This window comes from Manis javanica, chromosome 14 (assembly GCF_040802235.1).
Source record: "Manis javanica isolate MJ-LG chromosome 14, MJ_LKY, whole genome shotgun sequence".
In the NCBI taxonomy this organism is placed as follows: Eukaryota; Metazoa; Chordata; class Mammalia; order Pholidota; family Manidae; genus Manis; species Manis javanica.
In genome coordinates, this window is record NC_133169.1 from 17,922,711 (window position 1) to 17,943,468 (window position 20,758).

General features: G+C 35.8%; 1 protein-coding gene across 1 annotated transcript in view; it reads left to right on the forward strand.

Moving 5' to 3' along the window:
- USH2A (usherin) overlaps positions 1–20,758 on the forward strand; it is a 721,517-nt gene that overhangs the window by 416,003 nt on the left and 284,756 nt on the right. The window contains exon 38 of the mRNA XM_073222145.1: positions 19,731–19,910. Within this exon, the coding sequence (XP_073078246.1) occupies positions 19,731–19,910 (180 nt within the window). The remainder of the gene's footprint in view (positions 1–19,730; positions 19,911–20,758) is intronic.

The following is a 20,758-nucleotide window of genomic DNA, read 5'->3' on the forward strand; positions in this document are numbered from 1 at the left end:
GGCAAGAGAGAAGCCAGGTGTGGGTGTGACAAGTGGGACTGAGCTAATTGGGGGGAAATTTTGGAAACACTGGGACTTACTTGTTTCAGTGATGGATTGGAAAAACTTGAGGATGACGACAGTAAGAGAATCACAGAGTGAACACAAACAAATGTGAATGGCAAAAATTAACAGATTGCCCAACACACAATGGGATATGTTAGAATGTATTTTCTGCCTTTGCTTAATGCCTATCATAAAAGTAAGGATTAGTACTTAGTTCTGTGGGATTTTGCGTAATTTGAAACATCCATTCAATTATGAAGACCATATGATGCAAATTAGCTTTTTTTTTTTTGGTCTGCAAGTGCCATTTACTGACCTGGAATAAATGTTTTGCTCAATGGCTCTCTAGAGTGCGTCCTTCACCTTGCGCAGGTGAAGTCAGTTCCCAGGGGTCAGTTCCCAGCATCTTCAGTATTGCTTTCTCTTCACATACATGAATTAACTAACAATTTCAATTATAGATAACAGGTTTACAAAAGATCCCTCTGAAACACATGGAGTGTGTGAGATTTTAAAATAAAAAACATGTAAATTTAGGGGAAACAAAACTCTGACATGACTGACAGTGTAGCAGTAAAAATATGGCTTGTGTGACACTGTTTCTAAAATTACAATTTTAAAAAATCTAACTCATAAGTGGAAAGAATGTGGGATGAGCTTTTAGGGCTATAGACAGTTTCAAAAATATTTTCAACTACAGATGCTATAAAGCCATCCACTTGTCAAGAAGGAAAACAGAAAATAATGTTATTAAGGGAAAAATAGAATCTTCTGAGGTCCTATCAAATATTTTTACCAATGCCGGCCCTTCTATTACTTCGATTCCTTAGATGCTTTACATCCATACTATTCTTGGTAGACAATACCACGTCCTCCTCCTTTTTTAAAGCAGTTATTTCAGAGTCCTCTGTGAATAGTTTGGTTCTTCATTATCCTTCCCTTTAAATGAATAGGGAAGTGATCTTCCTTGCTTGATAACTGGACAGATTGTTTTGTGTCTGAATTTTTAAGACAAAACACCAGGGTGTGCTAATTGCTGAGTCCTTGGTGCACTGTTAACTTTCACCTGCTCTGAAAAACTGGATTGCAGCTTCATTTTCATTTTTAAATGCCCTTCTCCTAAACCCCTATTTTGTGCAGTGGCACAGGATAAAGAAGTTTAGTGGGGAAAGAGAGAATGTAGATTACTGGGAAAAAAGGTGACGGGGTAAATGAAAATACCCTTCAACTTTGACAAAGGGAAATATTATTTTAGTGGGAAAATAAAACAATGTGATAAATTCATATTGGTGAGATTGAATCATTTTGTTGATCGCTGAAAATCATTCTTCCTGAACATGGAAAGGCCCAGGAAAAAGGTTTTAGGAGATTTTTTTTTTTTTCCCAGTGTGGATACCTTCAACCAGGAATGAATCTTTTCAAAGGAAGAGTGGAAGGAGAAAGATGCAAGGGAGGAAGGGAGAAGGGACAAAGAGTAGAAAGAAAGAGAAGAGAGAAAACCATGGAATTAAAATTAAGAACAGATGGCCCTGGAAAAAATGTGATTAGTTTTGGAAACTTTCTCAAAAGGGAAATGGAAATTTGGACAGCGCGCATGCACACACACACACACACACACACACACACACACACACACACACACACACGTATATATATACGTGTCCACGTGTGCACACCATAGTTGTTATCTCTGGGTGGTTGTATTAAGAATGGTTCACCTTCCCATTTTCCATACTCAGATTTTAAATTTCTTACAATAGATACATATTATTTTTTCTAATAAATTACAGAAAAGAACTGGTAAAAGCAGATGATTCCAAAGCAGAGTAATTTGCAGTAACCATAGCTGGTCCCACCTAGAAGGAAGAGATCTAAGCTGTGAGTTGGAAGCCCTAGAGTAGGAGCCCACCAGAGAATCAAAGGGCAACTTCACATAAATTTCACTGATTATCCAGGAAAACTCCTTTGGTGCCATGTGTTATGTTAAATTGTCCTTCTCATGATTCACCTACATCCCTTTCTCCAGTACAACACCAGTTGCTGGTGCCAAATGAACAAAAACTCTGAGGATACTGAAAACCAACAGGGACTAAATAGCATTGGTCAGAGAAATAAGTGAGACTATGACTGAGACGTAAAGATAACCTTAGGGGAAGTACCCAGGAGTGGAAGATTTAGTGTTTGTTTTGAGTTAGAGGACTCAGAACAGGGACATGAAGTTTTCTCTGCAGTGGTAATCTCTGGAAGCGAAAGAAGACAAAATAGAATTTTTCTAGGCAGAAAAGTCAGAGGAGTATATATATGATTGCCCCCCGCCTCCTTCCCCATTCCCTTAGCATAAACTTTTCCTCCTTTTATAAATGGAGTCATCATCTCATTCCAGTATCAGTAGTAAGTGTCTGCACCTTGGTGCACAGTCATATCTGGAAACAAAGGAAAAAGGAGGGGTGGGGGAGCAGCTGAGATTGTCCAGGTGAAGAAACTACTGTTGGATTTAAACTAATGAATGCATATTATTAACTACCTTAAAATACCAGTACCCAGAATAGGCTTACCTTCTCAAGGAGCTGCCAGTCACCAGAAATAGGACTTAAGATTGTCAGTATATTCAAACACAATTAAAATCTAAAAAATCTCGAAAAACCACGAAAATGCAATACATCTTTCAAGGTTACCTAGAGAAATTCAGAGACCTTTGCACACTGATTCTCCAGAAGCCTTGCCTCCCAGAGCAAACTGTGTTTTATAAAAACTGCATGGGGGTGGGGAGCGGGGGAAAGAGAAGCATTTCTTTTCTTGGGAAGGTAAAGAAAATAATGATACGTGGGAACCCCTGTACTTCTGAGGAGTCCGCAGGAAGGCTAATGCTGTTAGGAAAGGGACAGCTTTGTTTTATAGTCCCTGATGTCTGTTTTAGTGGGGAGGGAAAATGTGCACTTTCAGAGCTGTGCTTGCAAGCAGTGCAGTATATCTGACACGCTGCCCTCTGGGAAAAGCAGCCAGTGGGGGAATTGTTTCGGGGATGCAGTACAGCTTGTAACTTGGAATCCCGTCGGAGAACTTTGTAGTTACTTGTCAGTCAGTGGGAAGATAAAAGAGGCAGCTTCTTGTCAAGCCATTTGAATTCATTTCCCGGTAATGAGTTAGAGGGTCAGGCAGCAGGAGTGAGCTCGCCTGAGATCTTGTAAAGAGTGTTTCGTGGTGGAAGACAAGAGCAGGGGAGAAAAGGGGGCGTGATGTCTGCCTCGCAGCCTGCTCGGCAAAGTGATCTGGCTTACGCGTGTGGTCCACTTCTTTTCAGGAACACTTATCCTGATACCCCGTAGTTTTAGAAAGAAAGGTCAGAGGAAGTACGGCTTTAACCCATTGTATTAAATAAACTCCCAATATATGAATATTGAAACTCTGTAAAAGTTTAACAGAGCAGGTGATAGTATTTCATACACAAATGCTTATCAAGCACAGGCATGTTAAAGGCATTATACTGTGGGATTTTTTTCCACATTATACAATTACTGACTATACAATTTCTCTCAGAAACACAGAAGAAATTAAATGAGTCATGTTAGGAAGTTCTTTTGGCTGCAGAATATCCCTGACCTCTCTGCTGACCACTTCATATGTTTTAAAATCAACACAAGGGATATTAGAAATGACAACTGTGGAAAGAGGTTATGTTCAAAGCAAGTATTATTATGAAGAGCAGTAAGAATATTGAGGAATAGAGAAAATTACTTCCTCTTTCTTTGGGAAGCAAATTTCTCTTGTGCAAAAAAGAAATTATAGTTGATATACTTTTTGCATGAAGTTTTGGCACCTCTGTAGAGGTATAAATACCCACATACACAATACCCACAGGAAATTTTAGAAAAAAATTGGCATTAAAAATCATTGCTGTATTGTGTGTGAATATATGAATGAACAATAGTAAGCTATACATCATTTCAAACATCTAGTTGTAGAGTATATACCCAGTGACTATATTGACACCTCTGATTTTATATCACGTCATGGCCAATAAAGCTATAGAAATGTGTAATTAGTACATACTCTTTCACGAGAAAGGAGTTATACATTAATTTATCAAAATTACTTAAGAACTCATCTGTTCTAAACATTCACACAGCAGCTTATTGAATTTGTGTCTTCTATCTAATTGGCTATTTTCTTGACATAACGAACAAGTGCAAACTCTATGTTGTTGTGTCTGTTGAAGCCACGTAGGAATGATGAAATGCAAATCGTAACCCAGGGCTGCACACCAAGTCAGGGTGCAACCCACATAGGTGCACGAGAGTGATGGATTTCTGTGTTCTTGTGGTTTAAGCTCATTCTTCAAACTCAGTAGAGCATCTTTGTTGGGGGAATATCTGTATTCTATTTCCTTCTAAAAGGAGACCATGAGGTGGAGATAACGTCCCCAGACCAACCCCAAATGATGTACCTTTAGCTTTGGAAGACTGTATTGTTTTTTTGTTTTGTTTTGTTTTTAAATCAAATTCTCCTTTTCAAATGGAGATATACTCAAATCATTTAAAAATGTTCAAACTGTGGCTCATTTAGAGGGGTCTAGTACCTACCTAATGAGGTTCATATGGGAATGCCATCCAAGGGTCATATATGTATAATATTTTGAACTGATGTTTGTATGCCATTAATATACCTGTCAGGTATATTTTGTTATGCATTTTCATAGCAAGGATTCATTGTTTGCTGATTAAATACAATATTAGAGTGGGTTTTTAAATATTTCTAGACCAAGAGCAGAAGCTTTATATCTAATTATCTGGATTTCGAATAAGGAGGCTCTAGGTAGATGAGTGTCAGCTAGGAGTTAATATTAGAGAGAAATTCAAGAGTGGACTGTGTAGAGAAATTGAAAGTAAATCTAGTCCTCTAAGGCCAGTGTCCCTGCCCCACATCTGAGACCGAGTCCTCCAGCAGGTTCCAGCCCTCGGAACCCTGAGCTCCTGTGGGAGGGCTCGGGGACGGGCCCCGCTGGACGAGGATGGGTGCGCATCACTGTAGAGTCACGAGGGTCACAAACCTGGCGCTTTGTGCCCTGGGAAGTACTGTTAAAGGACTCCAAAATCATCATGCTGTATACTAAGAAAAGGCAAGGAGAACTAATTTTCACCAACTTTGTTGTGAAGTTCCTTTGATCCATGTGTTATTTCACTCAATTCAAAAAACAGAATCTAAAGATGCCAGCAGGCCATTTAAGAAAGCATAACAGTTTTATGGAATTTTCTGAGAATTTGGATTCTTTATTTGTAAATAGGGTTGCATGTAAATCTTCTGGGTCTTTTTTATAGTCATATACCGTTGGAGAAGTATCAGAGGAACTTTTATACCTGAAGAATAGATACTTGAAATCATAGAATTAAATTTAGAAATGTGTTCATTTATTCATTTATTTGTTCATGCCATGAACATGTATCTTGTTTTTATGGAGCAAGACAGAAGTTATGACAGGTACTAGGGTTATAGTAGTGAGCTAAAGAGTCATGATCCTGTGCTGAAGGGGCTTGCCATTTACAATGGAAGATAGAAATTGATCAAGTAATTACATAAAAATATAAAATTGCAAACTTTACAAAGCATTAAAGCAAAAGTATATGTCATTAAGATTGCATAATAAGGAACTTGATATAAACCAGAGCATCAGGGGAGACCTTTTAGGTAGAGGCCTTTTGGAGCTACCTTGAGACATTAACTAGGAGAAGAATACAAGAAAGAGAATTCCAGAGGGTGGCATTAGTGAAGGATGCAAGGAGGGTAAAAATGAAAGAAGGCCAGTGTTTCTGGGTCAGAGTGGATGAGGGAGAGAAGCGTATAAGGTGAGACTGGTAAGTCACACAGAAGCTGCTTCAGGCTGGGTCATGTAGGCTATGATGTTAAGGATTTTGACAGAGAACTGCAATAACTACAAGGGCTTGTCAATATCGGTCCAGATGTTATACAATTGAATATTACTTAACTTTAGTAGCTGTGGGCCTAGATTAGAATGCATTTTTTAAATTCAGAAAATTTTTGTCAAAACGGTACTAATTATAAATGGGTTACATTTTCACTTGACTTCTAGTCTTTTTTCTTATGGAGACATATATATGTGTATGCATATATATATATAATGTATTTGAGATCTTACTGAAAGCACAACTTATGTCTTTCTTTACCCTTTAGCCCTATATCATGAGTATTTTTCATATCACACAAAAAGCATTCATAAAAAGCATTCTCAATAGGTATACAGTATCAGTAGCATGGATATACCAAAATGTATTAGCTATTCCATTATTTGTATAGAATTATTTTTACTATTGGAAAGATATTTATTATCAACACAAAATTCTGCATATATCCTTAATATGAATTGCTAAAAAGGACTTGTTAAATTGAGGGTTGGGAATATTTTTTTAAAACTCTTAATATGCAAAAGATGCTTTCAAGAAAAATTACATCAATTCACATAACTCCTAACAATATCCAAATATGTTCACTGTCTATAATTGTGCAAATATTTTGATGGGTAAAAATGGTAGGTTGCTTTAAATTGCATTTCTTTTATTCCTTTTGAGATAAAACATTTTCCACATGTTTACTGTTTGTTTATTGGTCTTACTTATTTGTCTGTTCACACACTTTGCCCATGAGGTTTTAGAGGTTTTTATATCAGTTTTGATTTGTATGGTAGCTTACATATTATGAATAGTAATTTCTAGTCATTGCAATGTCAAGTATTTCATTCAATTTATCTTTTTGTTGGGTTATGAGCTTTAGGAAATAGTGTTTTAGATTTTTTGAAAGTGTAATATGTTTATTTTTGTAAAAATGTATTTTGTCTATCTGGAGTTGAAACATATATTCCCTAATTTTGCAAAATATATCAGAGATTTAAATTCATATGTATGATGACACTTATTTCTAGGCTTTTTATTCCTTCTATTTATACCTCTGTTTTTCTTTAAATCATCGGTGTGACAATTTACTCTTTATATTTTCAACATCATAAATATTTAAAAAATACCTTTGTGCCTTATAGGTAAAGTTCCCATATTCTCCTTCCAGCTTATTATTCATTTTTGTTGAAAGGTCTTAGTTCTTTTATGTATATTCTTCCAACTGAACATTAAATTGAGTCAAAAAAATGTCACTGATAATTTTAATGGGCTCTTCTTCTTATAAATTAATTCATGAGGAATTTACATCTTCAAATATTTCTCATCCAGAAATGTGTTATGATTCCATTTATTTAGGCATTTTATACCTCACAATAAAGTTTTGTCCTTTTTTCATGAAGACCTAATATTTTTTGTTAGGGCTTTGTCTAGGTATTTTACTTTTGTGATTGTGATTATGTTCATTTATTTTATTGTAATGTTAAAAGAATCATCATTGGTATGACATCTGTGTTTTAAAAGCATGCTATTCCATCAATGCTTTCTTTAAACATTTATAAATCTCTGAGTTACTTTTTCCAGCTCCATTAAGACAAAAAATACAGAAGTGCTTACACTTAAGGAATATTTCCATGAGTCCAGCCACTCAGTTAGGTGAAATTTGCTGTATATAAAATATTGACAGGATGGATGCTTTTACTTTGAACAAAAACAACTCTATGCAGTTTATTGTTGTTTAGGCCAATTGTTTGTTATCACAGATGATTCCAAAAACTAAGGTAGAAAAATAAACAAACGAACAGGCATAACAATGGCAAAAAGAGCTTTGATTTAAGTTCCAGTCACAAATACAACCCATGCAATATGATTATTTTAAGTGAACAGAAATCAAACTATTTGACTTGCTTTTTTTTTTCCAGAAATTCTCTTGAAATGATTAACATAGGCTTATAAAGTAAATGTAAAAGGTTTAAAATATATGTGTACACATTTGAATCCATTAAAAAAAAGCAGAAATTTTCCTTCTTGGAATTTTTTTAAAGAAAATATATATTATTACAGCTACAAAACAATAAGTATTATAAAATTCTGTAGGTGTAAAATATGATAATGTATTTATGTATGTGTATGAAAAATGAAAGGGTACATGCCCAAATATACAAGATTAATAAGATAATTTACTATCTTAAGATTCTAGATTTTAGTTTTTCTCTTAATAATGTCTGATATAGTTTTAAATTTACAATAAACAAGACTTTCTTTTATAATCAGACAAGTAATGGATGAAGTCAAAAGAAAAAAAGAGGGAGTTTGTAACATGTGTCATCTTATAGCAAAACTATTGGAAGATATTATAAAACATCAGATTATAAAATTCCAAATTCTCATGAGAACTTGGAAACAAAAGACGTGACTTTATAAAGGACAGAGTATTAAAAATCTCAAATCTCAGTGCCGTTCAAAAGCCCACCCAACTACAATTACCATTTATTATTATCTTCCTCTTACTCGAATCCCTTAAACTTAAAGTGGTTCACTTTCACATTTCCTAATAATTGATTCCTTCATGATAATAGAGCTTCTTATTATCTTTTTGATTTGTACCCTCTGTTTCCTGTAAATTGATTTACTCTGTATGGTTATCACATTAGAAAAATTATTATGCTATAATAATTATGGTACCATCAAACTGTATTAAATTATGTTTCATTGTAAATACTAAAATGTATTAATTTTTTTAAAAGCTTTTTTATGCCAGTGAGGATAAATAAAGTTACCTTCATATACTTTCATTAAACGCCATGACAGTACAAGCCAAATGGACAGAACTGATAACAAATCAACTCACTCCTTAAAGGAATCTCTTCCAGTTGTTTTAAAATTAGCTTTCTTAGGACTATGAATTAAAAGAACCTGTGCATTCACGCATTTTTATTGTGTGAATACATGTAGGCAGATCTTCGATCAATAAGGTTTTCTTCTACCAGTTTAAAATGAAAATGAACCCATTTTCCAAGCATTCTAATTTTCCCTTTAGCACATCAGAACAACGCTATCCAAAGACATATAATATGAGCTACATATGTAATTTCGAGTTTTCTAGTATGCACAATTAAAAGAAAGTGGAAACAGTTGAAACCTATTTAGTAATGTATCTTATGTGAGCCAATATACCCAAAATATCATTTCAACATGTAATTTAAAATCTTAACATGAATAATGAGATAGCACATTCTCTTTTTAATATCAAGCCTATGTGTGTATTTTACACATATAGGACACCTCAGTTCGGATGATAATTTTTATCAGAAATATTTGATCTGCATATAGATTTCATAAGGATTTGCAGCTGAAAAAGTAGATTCACCTACTAATGTAATTAAAAATATTTTAGTAACTAAATCAATGATCAGTTTTAAATTAATTAAAATGAAATGAAATTAGAAATTCAGTTCCTTAGCCACACTGGTCACATTTCAAGTGCTCAATAGCCCCAGGTGGATAGTTGTTACTGTATTGGACAGCATAGGTTTAGAACACGTGTATTAGATGTCAGCACAAGTGGAAAAGTTAAAAACTGAATCAATGGCAAACCATTGGGAATCTTTTGTCAACGGGATTTTCAAAGAACATGAGGAAACTGAGTTTTTTTCTCATTCAAACAGCCAGTTGGCTTGTTGACTCACCTGATAGAATTAACACAGTTGCTTTCGTTCTATGTACACATTATCTCTTTTTTTCCCTAAGCCCTTTAATGTTCTTTAACGTGAATATTTCCACGTGCTTTAATTTTGCTTAAAGTTGTCTCCCCTGGATATCCGTTGTCCTGGAGATAATCCTTGAATTCGCTGTTGCAGCTTAAATTTTGAGTAAAATAAAAAACATCTATATTTAGGGAAGAATTAAATGTAGCTCATGTGGCACCATGTTCTGTTTTTCCTTCTCAACTGTCTTATAAATCATGTAAATAAATATAATAAACATTTATTGGGTGATTTCACAATACTTTGGCTCTCAAGGTCCATCGTTTGTGATGACACATAGAAGTTCACCCAGGAAAGCTAGAAGAATGTCGTACGTCAAATGATGCCTTCCGTCAAGTTCCTGGCAGCCTTTCTTCCCCAGTATTATAAGTTCATGTATTGGCATTTGGCAGTTTTGGCATTTCTGATATGACTTCTTTTGGCTAGCTCAGCATTCTTAAAAAAATAAATCGCTTTTTCACTCTGTGATTGAAAGGGTTGAATAGTACCAATTCATTACCACTCACAAAAGGATTTATTTTGTTCTCATAAATCAGTTTTATTCCACATTTTTATTATTCCCTTGGGTGAGCTACTCCAATTGAAATCAATACAAGTGCAAGTGACACGATCAATCTAGATATTTGATTATGGATTGGAGATCCCCAAGTCTGCTTTTTAGCCAGTTTCTTTCTCATCTCCCTGAAGAACAGAATATTCTTATTGGCATCTATGAATTATGAACATGTTTAAAAAGCAGATAATAATCTTCATTTGTATACTGACAATAGAAGCCTGAAGAATGAGCAAAGATTAAAAGGTTGAGACAAAATATGTACTATACAATTATTAGTAAGTGTATAAATTTTCCAGTATTTTTCTTAAAGTTTAAAGTAACTATTTTTTTTAAAAAAAACTAAAATATACAATTGGTAGCTATAAACTGCATTCTTAGGCTGCATTAGGTAAGTGATTAACTGTTTTGAACGTAAGAGGTTTTACTGCTTTCACATATTTGTATTAGAACTTAATCACATTAACTGGTCTAGGTTAACAATGAGAAAACAGTTCAGGTGAATTAAATGCCTTTGAATGGATTTAAGACAGTTCCTCTCATTTCTGTAATATCCAGGCTAGAAAGCCACCACTGGGGGGATTTAGAAGAGTAAATCAGTTCTACTTTAAATTAGAGAGCAAAATTGATTAAGTAGTTTCTCAAGAGGGCAACATTTATATCTCAGACTCTCTTTGCTTTACAAACAAATGTATATCTTATGATCCTTTACATACTGAATGCTTATTTGAAGACTCCTGGTACCACTTTATAGTTCTCTCGCCTCTGACTCTAGCCACCTGTTCCTGGTTCTTAAGCCAAATTTTTGCATAGGTACTATTAAACCATTTTGTAATTGACTTTCTTATATTTAGAAGATGCAATATTTGGTGCACTTATCTGATTATTTCCCTAAAATGAATCTCAAAGCAACATTAACACTGAATTTACTTCTTTCAGCAACTATTTTTGCCTTACTTACCCATTTACTGGTTTTCACTAATATCTGTAGGAAGGGGCGTGTTTCATGTTTTTGGTAAATCACATCTAGAAGGCATATAACTTTGAAAGCTTAGAAAAATCTTTCAGAAGTAGTTGAAACAGTAAAAGCTCCTCCTTCTTTTGTCCCACAGTCATTAATTATTCTTCAGTTACTCTTGCTTAAGCCTTTAGAACAGAATCTCCCACTACAGTCAAAGCAATGCACTTGGATTTCCGTTTGCAAACTTCCTAGGCATGTGGAATTTGGGACTACCTCTAACATATTTTCTTCCTGCTTCTTTCCTTTTCAGTAACTTGCGTTTATAAATGTTGAATAATGAAAGACATTCAGAACATTAATGGCAGTATAGTACAGTGATGTAAGTAAGATAGGGCTCCATCACTGTGGTCTTTCCACATACACTATTGCACTCTTTAAAGAGAGTTTACTCAAGAAAATCCACCTGAAATTGGAAATGGCTCTCTTTAATCAGGAAGGCAAAACATCTTCAGAGGTAGTCACTTTTAGGGCTTAAGTTAGCAATTGGCAAACTTTTTCTATAAAGGGCCAAACAGTCAAACATTTTATACTTTGCAGGCTATATGGTCTCTGCCATAACTACTCAACTGTACAGTTGTAGTATGACAATACCCATAAATATGTTCCTGTGTTCTAATAAAACTTTATTTATATGAACAGGAAGCTGGCCAAATTTGGCCTGTATGCTGTAATTTGCAGATACCTGGTTTTATTACAATTTATTTATAAATTTAAATATAATTTATATATTTTCTTTCAACACTCTCATGAGCCTTTGGATTTTACAAAAATTATGCACGCCAACTTCAAAATTCATGTAATTAGAAAAAAATCATTCGCTAAAATCCTACTGTTTATAAATACCCAACATAAACATCATTTCAGACCTTTCTCAATTTGTAAGTGGTTTCTTGGTAAGCAAACAACAGAAACAACTCTGGTGAATTAAAGTACAAATTAATTACTGTAAGAGAACTGAGCAGTTAAAAAGTCATCAGGAAAGCTGGAGAAGTAGACTTTGCAGAAATCACAAAAAGCTTGGCCCAGACCAGCCTGTGCCTCAGGCAGGGTACACTAGGATGCCCCACTGTCAGCAGCACCACCACTCAGTGGCCCTGGACAATCGCAGCTCTGCTTCCGCCTTCTCAACAATTCTAGAGACATCTAAAAGAATCCCTAACTGACCCTGAGTTATTTTTCACTCCATTGAGCTTCCTGGTCCCCAGGTGGAAGCCTCTCATGGAAATCCTGTGGTCAAATACCCACAAAAGCTTCCACTGTCCTTTCATTTGCAAAATACCAAAAAAAAAGAAAAATCCTAATTATATTTCTGATCATTTTCTTTCTATATATGTATTATCTTCTCTCTGATTGTTGTATTTTTTTCCTGTGCATGGATGATGATTATCTTAAGTCTTTTCATCATGCCACTGACTCAGATTTTAGCTGCTTCTATTCTGTTCTTCACTTGTTCTAACTTTTTTGTAAAATCCTTAGCGATTTCTTTCTAATTTCCAGTTTGTTTCTCTGGCTCTGTAATATTCTTTGGCATCGTACAGGGAATATGTATCATTTCCCCCCAGAGCTGTGTGGTTAATTTGTCTCTTTATGTTGGGATGCCTCCTTTCCTGTTGGCTCTATGTATGCGTATTTAGTATTTTATTTCTTCCTTCAAATTCATCTTGTTGATGCCTTGTATGGGAAGCTCTCTCACCTGGTTAGTTTTCCCTCAAATTAAACTTTGAGGACTGGGCGTTTCTTCTCCATGTACTTTGTAGCCTAGGAGTGGGGGAAATGGGAACAGAACAGAAGGGACTGATGGATCCTACTCCAGTTATTCCCATTCATCTCCCACCCCTAGAATCATCAGTTTCTACCCCCAACCCAGCACAGCGGTTGGCAAGACAGCCAGCGCCAGCTCCTCTTCCTGTCTCTGCAGAACTCCATCCATTTTCCTTCAGATTGGAGAAGATTAGTGAGAGTTCCCTGGATTTTCCTTGTTTTATATTCCTTGCTCTGGAGGCAGTATGGAACTCTGCTATCAGTGAATAACCATTTACCATAGCTTCCTTTTTGAAGTTTCAAAAATTAATGCCATTAATTTATTCCTTTTCCCTATATATTTGCTGCAAGATTTTTAGCTATTTTGGTTATAATGTTATTATTTTTGTTCTTCTAGTTTTTTCCAATTTGTTAGTTATTTTGGAAGGGTGATTCTGTAATACTAATTTACTCAATCTTCTGCAAAACTATAAACTTTTGAAAGGTCACGATTAATCCTAATTGTATTCCCATGTCCACAGTTTGGAAACTGTAGCACAAAGACTCTAAGATGGCATGTGGTGATGCCTACCTCCTGGTGCTCATGGTTTTGTGTTATGCCGTCTCCTTGCATGTGGTCAAACCTCTGCCTTCTCACTAAAAAGCCATGATAGCAAAGGAAGTGGAATGTTAATTCTGTGATAACATTACGTAAGATTGTAACCAGTCTTGCTAGGAGACTCTGTCTCTTGCTGGCTTTGATAAAGCAAGCAGCCGTGCTGAGGAGGCCCACCTGGGAAGGAAACACAGGCAGCCTCCGGCCAATAACAGGCTAACCACGGAGGGCAGACTCCAGCCAGCAGCCAGCGAGGAGCTGAGACTCCAGGTTTCAAGAGTCTGCAAGGCACAGAATGCTTCCAACAGCCACCTGAGCTGGAGGGGATCCTTCCCCGGTAGAGCCTTAGATGGAACTTCAGTCCCAGCCAACACTTTGATTGCAGCCTTTTGAGATCCTTAGCAGAAGACCTCATTAAGTTACGCCCAGGCTCTTGACCCACAGAAATTATAAGAAAAGTCTGTTGTTTTGAGCTACTAAGTTTGTGGTAATATCTGACACAGCAAGAACACATACTGTGTGGCTGTAGGTTTGGTAAGGCTCTGCTAGAATTCCAAGAGGGAAGAGTCTCCTGTTAATCAGTGAGTCATGTTCTTGACCAGCGTTCAGTTTGGAAGCTGGAGACCACCTTCTGTGGGGGCCTGTTTTCCCGTATAGCTCTTGGATAGCTGGGATAATGGCCAGAGCTGGTTCATTAGGGGAAAAAAAAAAAATTCTTTTTGCCCAAATTGGGGAAAAAAATAAGTCAAAGTAGAAAAGAAAAATCTGACTTTCCAGAGTACAATATCGTTGATGAAAATGGATCATACTTCTCTAATTTACCAAAGTCAAAATATATCTCTGAATTCATTATATTATATATATAATATATAATATGTGTGTATATATATATATAATGAATATCATTTTATTAACATATTAATAATCTCTGATGTTAATAAAATGATATTCATTTAGGTAAATCTGATACATAAAGCAAAGTTGATGAAAAGAAATCATGCTCCAAAGGACTTTAAAAATGATATTTAAAATATTTAGAAGACTAATTGTGCAACCTTAGGCACACTCCTGCCCATGCGTTTTTAAAAACTTCAAAAAAGAGCAAAACAAAAAGATTCTCAGTATCTATAGAGCTGTTACTGCTCTTGCATGAGCACTGACTCAGGGTAAAGGTTTCTGAAGCATTTTTTGGTGGGTTGATGAAACGTTCTGTGTATTTATTCCCCAAACTACAATTGTCATTCTAGCAGAACGACCACTTTTTAAAGAGGAATCAAGGAAGTACAGCTTTTGCTAGATGACAATTAATTAAAAATCCCATTAGAGTAATTACAATAATGGTAAGAAATATAATGCATTAATAGATCATTGTCCTTCTCAGATGCCTAAGTGGCTCACAAGTTCTTTCTTTATCTTTCAAAATATCCTATGGAGAAGACAGCATGTAGGTATATATCTATAAATATTTTCTATGTTGGCAAAAATGTAAGGCCAGAAATAGGCCCTTTTAACCATATATCAACTTAAAATTAAACAAATAATCCAGTACCGTTCAGATCTCTACCAAAGTGAGATCTGTGATAATAATGGAGTTTGGATATGCCCTTCCCTTTGGGTAAAATAATTTGAAATAATATCCTTAGAAGGAATAAATAAAAGTAACTTAAATATTAACACATGCTGTAGAGCGGCCTAGAATTCTTCGTGCACACTGAGGGCCTAATTTGCCCTTTGCCCTGGTCTGCAGTGCGCCATTCCATGTCTTTTGATTTTTGTGTTGGTAGAATTCTGCAGTAGCGAGGGGGAGCTGAAAACATGACAGCTGAGGTCTCAATAGAGGAAAAATACAGCGTTTTCTCTTTACAGCAAGAAGTGGGAAACTTAGTTAACACCTTTCCTACCTTAAGCTGTAATTGGATTCAGAGAAAGGCTAGCTTAAAGCAGGACCCAATCTGACATATAAAATCCTCACAAGGTAACAAGAATCGGTTTGGTTTGTTCGCTGTCATTTCTCATTACAATCTTTGTCACGAGAATGGATTCATGTTGTGCCATTTTCCGTTCTTGTTACAATCTTTGTCACATGAATAAGATATCAGGATGTTAATGCCTGGCATACAGTCTTCTGTGTGTGATGATACTGTACAAGACTATGCTGACCTTTGCAACATTATGTATTCTGATTGGTTGTTCATTTCACCCCTTTCCCACAAGTTAATAAGGCTGTAAAAAGGAGAGAACTGAAATGGCCAGCCAGTCAAATTATAGAATATTGAAAAGGTCAGAGCAGTACAGCACAGAAGAAAAAAATTATGGAATATATGGTGCATTAAAATTCTTGTGACAATGATTATAACAAGAATGGAAAAGGATACCCATTTATGTTGTACCAATCTAGGGAACCCCAAGGGATAGTATTCCTGGGACAGCAATCAATCAATTTATGCATCCCTGATTCAAGCATGGGAAAGTTATCTATTTATGCTGGGTTTTGCTTTAAAAAAAATTGTATAGGAAATACCTTACTATTCAACAAATAACATTAAAATTATGATGTTAGCCTTAGAAGATAGGCATTAATTTTTTAACATTTTAGTAGAACTTCATATTGGAAGCTAGAGGAAAGGTTCTTTACAAGTGAAATCTGTTGGACATATGAGATTTATTTTAGTTGTTTCTTCATTTAGCACTTTTATCTTCAAAATAAGATAGAAAAGTAGGACTGAATGTGGAATATCCTGAAACAGCATGTGGGAGTTTATTTAAAAATTTTACATCGTCTATACAAAACTTGTTATTCTCCTTGTGATGTGTGATGTTAGCCAATATAAAAAGAATCTTTCCTTCCTGTGTATTCTCAGTGGTGAGATAGAAAAAAAGAAAGAGAGAGAGAAATACATATCAGAATTCTGAAATTATTGTTCTCAGGTGTGCAATAATGATTACTCATTTTAAAAATTATTGTTATGCATATTTAAAGATTTCTTACAGAGCAACTTGCTAATCTGTAAAGAGAGATCCAGTTTAAGAGTTAGATTTATACTTTCTGAAAATGCATTATTATTTCATAAATAGAGTAAACATTTTATAGTCGAAAGCTAGAATCTAAAGTCATCATTAATAAGGATGCTAAATGTGACCTAATTATTTTTGGAGGCAAAGGAAATGAATTGTGATCAGTACTTCAAACCTTGAACATGGATTAAATAACCCTAAAATCACTACTCCTGCATGCCTAAGAAGAATTACCAAGTGACTCCTGGGCCATGCCCTCTGAAATTCTCAATCAGTAGGTCTGGAGTGGAACTTGAGTATGTGGGTGTTTATGAAACACCCCCAAGTGATTTTGATGTAGGTGAACCCTGAAAACTGGTTCATATGACCCCATTTTCAAAGTACTTAGTGCAGTCCCCAGCGAAAGCCCAATGGCACAGACCACAGCCAGAGAGGGGGGATGAGGGGAGCTCCACTGCAGTCACAGTGGCTGGGGGTGGGGTGAGGGGGTAGCTGTGGTCCCAGAACACAGAAGCTTACCTGGGCCTCCACCATCTCCACTTATACTCACAGGTAGGGTCAGCACCAAGGCCGACTGGATGGAAATGGTCACCTGTGATAGATACTTATGGCTTTACGATTTTCTGGCTTGATTCTTGAGGCTGAACCAATGAGGCTGCATTTTCCAGCCTACCAATAACAAAGCTTATGTGGTAAAAGTGGCAAAGCACAGCCCTGCCGAGAGGGGTTGGGGGGATCAGAGGACTTGCATTTTAAGAATTTCCCCCTAATATCTAGGAGCTCAAATGGTAAAGTTCAGAGGAAGGGGGGAGAAGACAGGGAGACTGATGTGGAGGAGGGGCTGAGATTTGTGACTCCTGTTTTCATTTTGAATCTGGAGATTCTTGAACTTCATTGGGGGTTGAAATCCTGTCGGTTGCTCTAGGTGTGTGAATTGAGTTGTATGTTCTTGGTTGAGAGAACATTCGATTCACTCAGCTGTGTGTTTCCTGGAGATGTACAAGTTCTTTTTTGAGCTGAGCAAAATGGTTATGTAATTGCATACTTCTCATAATTATTTAGTAATTATATACTTCTTATAATTACTGAGTAATCATTGTTCTATAACTAGAACTTAATGTTACAACTAATTGTATAATTACCATGTATTAATGTTATCTGGGAAACTTAGAATAAAGTGGCAGTTAATATAGTTCCCCCTGCCATGCCATTTTCAAAGCTAGCAAGAGTAGTTGTTTTACGGCTAGAATGTGTTGAAAAGACAAATGAAACGCAAGGAAAAACCTGACCTGTATTAAAATCATGGATGTTAACTCATTGATCTTACATTAGCACCTGGCCTGAAATTTGTAAAATTGTATTCTCTCGGCTTAATTTTAGAATTTTCATTGTTGTTTGGCAATTTTCAATCATTTGTAAAATGTGCATAGTCATACTGCTTTAGAGGCCACTGAGCATCTGCCTGGGTGTAATAGGATAAGCTGACCTTTTTGAAATTTTACAACTGGGCATGTAACAACATTCCTAGATGCTGTAAATGAACACCTATTATGTGCTGGATATTGTAAAGAAATGATCTCACTTAACCTTCACAATAACATTTCCATCGAAGTGTTACCGTTCTCAGTTCACAAATTAAAAACCTGAGGCTTGGGGATACTTAGTAATTTAGCAAAGAGCACACTTGTCAAGAATGACAAGGACAGGTTCACGTGCAGAACTCTGACAACCAAATTTATGTATTTCCCTTTGCACTATACTCTGCTATTCAACTGTGTTAAAATACAATAGTTTTTGCAAATATTGCAACCATTACATTTTGTTTACTGTACAGTGCAAGATCCCTTTTTGTGTGTGGCCATCTTTTACTTTTTTAAACATTTAATCAATAAAGATTATATCAGTATCTACAGATCTTGCCAAGATGCTTTCCTTGAAGTCCAACATCATGTGTGCTTTTTATTCACTTGCCTGTATTTGTGGAATTTGTCGGGGGAAGATTAGAGATCATATAATAAAAAGTGTTTGGCAAAGGAAGACAGCTAGCTGAGGTAAATATCGCTACTCTTAATGGTTCTTTTTCTGTGTTTCAAGAGTAATTATAACTCAATATTACTAAAATTAAGCAATGTTTTTTAAAATTTTACTATATGTAAGCTTCTCAGGAAAGCATCTAACAGAAAATGAAATGAATGTTACAATAAGTTTTCAGTTGTAGCCTAATTTTTAACTCTTTTTAACGTGAAATGTAACCCAGTTGCCTAGGAGAGGGAGATAAGCAGCGTTATCAGGAACCAGTGTTTTCCTATATCATCGACATGCTATTATTTGAGAACAGGCTTGCTGACGTTTTGGAAGGATTGATGGTGTTGGGACCCTGTGATGATACATTGAAGATGGTTCTTTTATACAACCAGGCAGCCTCTGCGTTCTTCCAGAGCGCTCAAAAATAGATCTGTGATCAAACTGGGCACATATTACTTCCAAACTCAGTTGCTTTTCAGGATATTCTGACCAATTCTTATTTGAAGAGGCATTAAATAGATGCCTCTCAAACAAATCTACCTCACAAAAAAAAGAAAAAAATTCCCAACATGATGTTAAATGCGATATCCCACATGCATATTTGAATACGCTATTTATATCTAGACCCATTCTATTTGGAGAAAAGAGTGTGATTTCCTCCAGCCTTCCCTTCCAAGAAAACTCTAATATTTAAAAAACTCTCAAACACCTTTAAATAATCCATCCAGTGATCAAGTTACATGTCTGTGCAGAATTTTTACTTACTGCGTCATATTTGTGAATGACTTCATATTGTCTTTGAATATCAGTTCTGTTACTTTGGTCACTGATGAATGAATTAGAGAACATAATGTCCACCCAGGTAACATTTTGTTCACAAAATAATAAAATAGAAATAAACACATTGAGAATAATACATGTGATGCCTCTTAGGGTAGTGAAACTCTAGTTCTATTTTATACTTTAGGAAGCCTAGAAAATATTCAAATAAAAGTGGGAAAGAACTCTTAAACATACACTAATTGTAATAATTCCCTCTTCTGATCAGCAGATAAAAACTACACCCTTCTGAACGGCACACAAGTCATGCACAGCAGTGAAGAGACCAACCTTTGGGTGCTCATCGATGGGCTGGTTCCTTTTTGTAACTATACCGTCCAAGTGAATGTTTCAAACAGCCAAGGCAGCTTGATAAGTGATCCTGTCACAGTTGCAATGCCTTCAGGTGGTAAGTGTATGAACAATGTTGGCTATGAAAATTTTTTTTTTATTTTTATTTTTTGAGAGGGCATCTCTCATATTTATTGATCAAATGGTTGTTAACAACAATAAAATTCTGTATAGGGGAGTCAATGCTCAATGCACAATCATTAATCCATCTCAAGCCTAATTTTCGTCAGTCTCCAATCTTCTGAAGCATAACGAACAAGTTCTTACATGGTGAACAAATTCTTACATAGTGAATAAGTTCTTACATGGTGAACAGTACAAGGGCATTCATCACAGAAACTTGCAGTTTTGATCATGCATTATGAACTATAAACAATCAGGTCAAATATGAATATTCGTTTGATTTTTATACTTGATTTATATGTGGATCCCACATTTCTCCCTTTATTATTATTATTATTATTTTTTAATACAATGCTGAAGTGGTAGGTAGATGCAAGATAAAGGTAGAAAACATAGTTTAGTGTTGTAAGAGAGCAAATGTAGATGATCAGGTGTGTGCCTGTAGACTATGTGTTAATCCAAGCTAGACAAGGGCAATAAAACATCCATGGATGCAGATCTCTCTCAAAACCGGGGGGGTGAGGTTCTAAGCCTCACCTCTGTTGATCCCCAATTTCTCACCTGATGGCCCCCCTGTGACTGTGCCTGTCTTAGGTTGTTCCTCCCTTGAGGAATCTTACCCGTCTCTGGCTAACCAGTCATCTTCTGGGGCCATACAGAGAAATGTAAAGTTGGTAAGTGAGAGAGAAGCCATATTGTTTGAAAAGGTTAGCTTTTTACTTCTTTGCAGATTTATGCCCTGTGGCTTCTATGTCCAGCATTTGTCTTGAGGTGTCTTTACCA